Source organism: Pseudochaenichthys georgianus, chromosome 17 (genome assembly GCF_902827115.2).
Source record: "Pseudochaenichthys georgianus chromosome 17, fPseGeo1.2, whole genome shotgun sequence".
Lineage (NCBI taxonomy): Eukaryota > Metazoa > Chordata > Actinopteri > Perciformes > Channichthyidae > Pseudochaenichthys > Pseudochaenichthys georgianus.
Genome location: NC_047519.1, coordinates 32,716,111 through 32,722,110, shown reverse-complemented (window position 1 = coordinate 32,722,110; position 6,000 = coordinate 32,716,111). Strand labels below are relative to the sequence as shown.

The 6,000-nt window shown below is 39.8% G+C and overlaps 1 protein-coding gene across 4 annotated transcripts in view; it reads right to left on the bottom strand.

Moving 5' to 3' along the window:
- Nucleotides 1–1,569: 1,569 nt before the first annotated feature.
- Nucleotides 1,570–6,000, bottom strand: part of LOC117462443 (guanine nucleotide exchange factor VAV3-like) — a 53,011-nt gene continuing 48,580 nt past the window's right edge. For all 4 annotated transcript variants that reach the window (XM_034104681.1, XM_034104682.1, XM_034104683.1 and 1 more), the window contains 2 exons: nt 4,189–4,337; nt 1,570–2,901 (listed from right to left, as the gene is read on the bottom strand). In XM_034104681.1, coding sequence (XP_033960572.1) covers nt 2,860–2,901; nt 4,189–4,337 — 191 coding nt within the window. In that variant the 3' untranslated portion in view covers nt 1,570–2,859. The remainder of the gene's footprint in view (nt 2,902–4,188; nt 4,338–6,000) is intronic.

The following is a 6,000-nucleotide window of genomic DNA, read 5'->3' as shown; positions in this document are numbered from 1 at the left end:
TTATTATGATGACATAATATGCAAGATCCAATTAATTAAACACTTAAAGGCTATAAATTAAATTGAATAAACTAGTCACGTAGACCAGAGCACATCATAGCCCTTAAGGCCCAACCAATATAATCCTTATCCATAGATGACACTGCAGCCTGTGCACACAACTGCTTATCATTCAGTATCTTTCTCAGTGTAGCCTTGCAAGAAGTAAATCCAGAAAGAGGACAAAACTCAATATTCAACACATGACCGACTTAATGACCAAATAAATGATTAAATGATGGTCCAAGTAAAAGCCACACCTCGGCGGGTGTGCCACAATGCATTAAGCCACATACATTAAGACAGACACTTATCATTGAGTTAACAGCAGAATAAAACATCACCAAGAAAGAAACAACATGTAGGCCTACAATATAAACCGCAAAGGCCAAAGTACACACGATAGACAATGCATATTAGCAGGGGCGGTTCTAGGGAGGCGCAGGATTTTGTTGCTGTAATGTGAGATTGTGCAGACACGCTTATGTAAAGTAGAGATGTAACAGTTCATTGCCTTTATTTTTATATAAATATGGTGTTTAAGCTGAAGCTAACAGTAATAACTATAAGATCTATATGAAATAAATAAGTGTACTGAAACAAATACCAATAACTGTATTGCATTGTTTTCTTATGCGCAATTACTTCATACTGTCTAGTTCTCTTTTTCGTCCTGCATTCCCCCCTCAGAAAATAACTGGCCCCCCAGTGGCCCCCCCAGTCAAATTGGTCTAGAACCGCCACTGCATATTAGGCAAATAGCAAAAACAGAGCTGCATGAGTGTCATTTCTTTAACTCACCTGTTTGAAGGGCTTCCCATCAGTCTTGTGCACCATGAAGTCCCCCCAATATGCTCCAGGATCAACATCTTTAAAATAAAGCTGTTTCAAGCATTAAGCAGTCCACTCAGTCTTTATGTCCCAAACACTCAACATTTTCAAACATTTTGGGGTGGAATGAGTGTGTGAAGTTGTAAAGTGAGCAGGATATTTCTTTACAAACAAATCTCACTGAAGGTACAAGCCCCTCAATGAACGCCGACATCACCTGAAGATCCATTTTGAAAACTTTAGCAGTACCACCTGTTCTGGTAATTTCGTTGTGTTTGATTTATGTCACTTAGCGTGCCGAGAGGGTGGAGCCAGTCAATTAACAATGTCAATGTAGGTGATCGGTACGCTTTTTGGAATAATTCCAGTTTAAATCATTTTAATCTTGTCTTTATTGTTTATTAAAGTGCATGTGGTAGGTTCATAAACCACTAATTCAGGGCCAGTTCCAATTACACACACCCACACACACACAGCTATCTCTTACTCTTCCCCCTTGTGGCCGTAGACAGACAGGTGGACAGACAGACAGACAGATGAGCAGGCACACCAGCAGCTTCTCTATTGCAGCTATTGATTTATTTCCTTTCTTTTTCCATTCTTACAAAGTGTATCCTTTGAATGTGTCTTTTGTTTTTATTCTTTAAGGGACAGGAATTCAACTATAGCGAAACAAGAGATGAAAATAAGAATAAAACATGATTTTCACGTGTTGTTTTATCTCCCATTTGTTAAGTGAAAAAATCGACTGTATAACTTTTTCCATAAACACAAAATGCAAATCACTCACATTTTGGACATACATTTGATAAAATATGTACTCCTTTGCCATGAATATCAATCCAACTGAGGAGTGTGGCTTAACAAGTTGCTGTTAAAAAAATACCTTTACTAAGCTCTATATGGATTACCTAGACCAGAGCAACGGATAACATGCATGTTTTGGTAACACAGGATTATTCAGTGATTACGTGGAAGGCCATCCGAGGTGAGCTTTTGCCAAATTAAGTCAGATATGTAGATGGACTGCAGTCAGGTCAAGACCCTGTTGAAGACGACGAGCATAAGGATGAGCTTACCTGAGCTAACTGTTATTGACAGTCTGTGCAAACAATTCTGTAGTTTTTCAAACCATTTGTTTTCTGTCCTGGTGGCTGGCCGATCAAATCAAATGGTATAACTTGATTTAACGAAATTATAACAGACAAGGAATCAAAGCTTGGAGACATCAGTGGTGGATACCAAAACTTTTAAAAACATTATCCTGTGATGATATGAACAAATGACTTTTTGCTCAACAAGACATATTGTAATTAAGGTTACAATAACAGCACATGTGCATAACAGATCAATCCATCAAAACAGTGTCAGATCAAAACTCAGCAAAAGTATATAAATATCACATACAGTTTACATCAGTCCAGTGATTTAAACTTTAAAAAGTCAGATAGAGAGTCGACCACAAATATCTGAACAGCCAAGAGGGTTTTATCGTTCCAACAACAGTCAAACTCCTCAGCTCCTGCATTTCCATTAGTTGCGGTACCTGGGCGCAGTGCGCTGTCAGCAGGATCTGAGTTCCAGTTGGGTGACTGAGCCTTCCTGGTATTGAAACATGATGACAGTGAAGGCGAGTCTCACACCAGCCAATGTAGTCATCAATAATAAGACAAGGTGAGCAGGAAAGGAGGAGTGAGGGTTATCCGGGAACAGCACATGCACTTCCCAGTGGGACCGGGGACAGACAGGGCCGCAGAGAGGCCAGATACTCCTGGAATCTGTGATTTGACATCTGCTCTGTGTGAGAGTCTGTCAGAGGGCAAGAGAAGGTTTTTGAGGGCATCACCGCTTGCTCTTTAGTTTGAGTCCCCGGGTTTTTATCAAATAGATCTGACTGGAAGGGCACAGAGAGTGGCGGAGCAGCATGGCGCTCACAGGAGGAGGTCAACTTTGAATGTACACTGACTCAATGTCATTCATCCCGCAAAGTCAGTCCTCCTCTTCCACGTAGGTAGATGGGAACCAGCCCATCTGAAAGGGCGAAATAACAGGAGAAAATCCATTAAATGGCACATATAATTGACGGGTAAACATTTATCATGTAGGTTTGGAATTTTGAATAGTGCATTTTTCTCACACTGTAGTCCTTGTCCCCTCCAACTCTCACTCTGATCCCAGCTTTCACATTTTTGCATAATGCACACACATAAAGATTTCTACCCTACTCCTTCCCACCCTGTCAAGATCAAACCACCCTCCATGCAGACACTCAGATATCAAGCCTTTGTATTGTGAAAAAATGTGCTTTAATTAGTTAATCATAGAATTTGGAGTAAAGTTAGTATAGACCAGTAGATACACTGAGACTTTAATCCACACAAAATAACACTACGGGAAATCTGCTTCAAAACAAATGGTTTTACTCCCTTTAAGCTCTAAGAGATGGTAATCATTGATCATTTGTATTCAAATGAACTCAAAGCAGAACATTATAACCTAATACTGCAATTATAATGCCTGGTATTCAAGAGTGAATTGTCTAATCAAAACGATGTGTAAAAATACTGTATAAGCCTGCAGAATACATGTGAGAAGAAATTATACTAGAGCAGGGGTTCTCAAAGTGCGGCCCGCGGGCCAATGGCGGCCCTCGGAAATGTTTCTGGCGGCCCGCGATAGTTAATGTGACAGGCTGAAATGCATGCGTTATATTTTAATCCTCCATGGTTGTATCTAGTAAGAATTAGAATGGAATTTAAGAATGGTAAAACTGCGCCCCCTGGGTTTTCATTCCTAAATTATGAATGACAGCTTGTGGAAAGTTTGCTAGACTACTGGTTGCATGGCAACTAGGCATCTCGCGAGTTGCAGTAATTGGTTAGTACAATAAAGAAAGGATTTGTTTTGGAATTATTTTGTGTTCCGTTTTTTCTTGGGCGGCCCTCAATGCAATATTGGGTACCTAAATTGTCCCTCACTCATCAACACTTTAAGAACCCCTGTACTAGAGCTACCATCAGGAAAGTGGAACTTCTGTGTGAATTATTCAAATCTTAAACTGCACTGTAACTTTTTATTCATGTATTTTTTTCTTTTAATGTTTATTTTGTATCTTTGCTTTTTAATGACTGTTTTTAAATGCCTTTTTCTGAATGTCTTTCATTTTTGTAAAGCACCTTGAATTGCCTTGTGTTGAAAGGTGCTATATAAATAAATGTGCCTTGCCATTGTATTTGATAAGAGTGCAAAAACACCAAGGTAAGGATGAAATCTGCCATAGTGACACATGTCAGTAATAACATCTTACAGGAGACCTACCCTGCCGTCGACCTCTCCCTTCCACCACCCATTGGTCATCTTGGTGTAGATCTTGATGATGTCACCCTGCTGCAGGGAGAGCTCCCGCGTGTCTCTGGAGCTGAAGTCATAGCGTGCCACGGCAATACCCACCACCCTGGGGGAAAACACTGAGAGGAAGAGTCTTATTATTGAGAGACATCTCTTATTTAAGCTCATAGAGCAGCCATTTCACTTAAAATGGTAAAATAACTTCATTTTCTTTGGCACTTTATTCAGAATCTAATGAAAAAGTATGGATACTCTTAGATATGCTTGGGAGCACTTAAGGGCGAGGATTTTTAAACATTACCCTGAACTGATCTTATTTTGATATTTTAATAAAACTTTGACAAGGAAAATGTTAACTCGAGGTCAACTGCAAATTAGAAACCAAGTACTTTAAAGTTTGTTGGGGTCCATGGACAATCACAAGGCAACAAAACTCAGTTTCTCTACCTTTCATATACAGTGGTATATGTTCATTATATTTTGTAGTTGATGGTTAAGGTTTTCAATGGTATGACACAGGTATTATCCACAGTAAAATCTTTGTGGATCTTGTAAGATAAGGCAGCCCTGACTCCTGGTCCTGAGTTAAACTAAGTGTACATGTAAAAGCAAAACCACAAAGATGAGGGAGAAATATATACAGCTACCTAGCTTGGTTGCAACAAAAAAAGTAGAGGTGGTAAGTCATGGGTTATCATATATATTCATGTCTTTCTATCATTAAATGTTTCTAAAGGAGCATTTCTCTGGTTATACCAGGTTTTTCCTACTCATGCAGGTCAGGGCTCATATCACTTGTGACGCAGGTGTGCACGGGTTTGTTTACCTTATCTATGACAATACAGGAGACACAAATGGGAAAATGTGCTGGATGAAAGGGATACATTTACTCCCTCATGCACACAGGCGCATTATGCCAATACAGAAGCCTAAGCCCACACATACAGTACATGCATGCACACACAATATATGCACATGCACACAAAGGCAGACAGAGTAATCTTATGCCTTTATTATGTGTAAAACAAAACGGCATCTCTTCCCTTTTAAGTAGCTGAATTGATAGTATTTGTTGGATTTGGGTCAAATGTAAATGGTGGCTTTGCATTTCTTTGCCACTGTTTTGTGGATAATTCTGAAGTTATTTTACGAGGAGATATCAGAGCTGTCAGAAATTCGCAATATTTCCGATTTAGTTACAGGAAGCTGACGTGAATGTTTTTTTCTAAATGATGACTTAGGGTTAGCAATATGACGTAAGAGCGGCATCATTAGAATACATTATTTAACAGAGGCGGGGAAAACAAGACAGTTTGTCTTTGGAAACCTGGAAATGTGGGCATACATCAAGTGAGAGACGAAGAGAGTAGAAAAGATGTTCCTGTACCTGACCAGAAAGGCGAGGAGGAGGGAGGAACAAAGCTGCAGCCGCCAAGAGGAACTACAGAGAAACGGAGCGAGTGATGGGAGGGGGATTCAGGCCGCAGTGGCAGTAAAGACAGAACATATTGGCAAAGTTAACACAAGTTTGACAGAAAGATGGTATGAGAGAGGGTAAAGAAGAGGGAGATATAGGAAAAGTTGGCAAAGTCAAAAACAAGAAAAAAGCAAGGACGGGTGGGAGAGAGAAGGGCAAAACTGTTAGAGCATCAGACATTTGTCAAGTCACCACAGACACATTATTTTCATCAAATACTGACAAGCTATTATGTGGGCTATTCCCCTTAGTTGTAATTAAGGTTAGGTCTTATTACAGTGGCGAACCGTCAGGGCCTTCAAGGT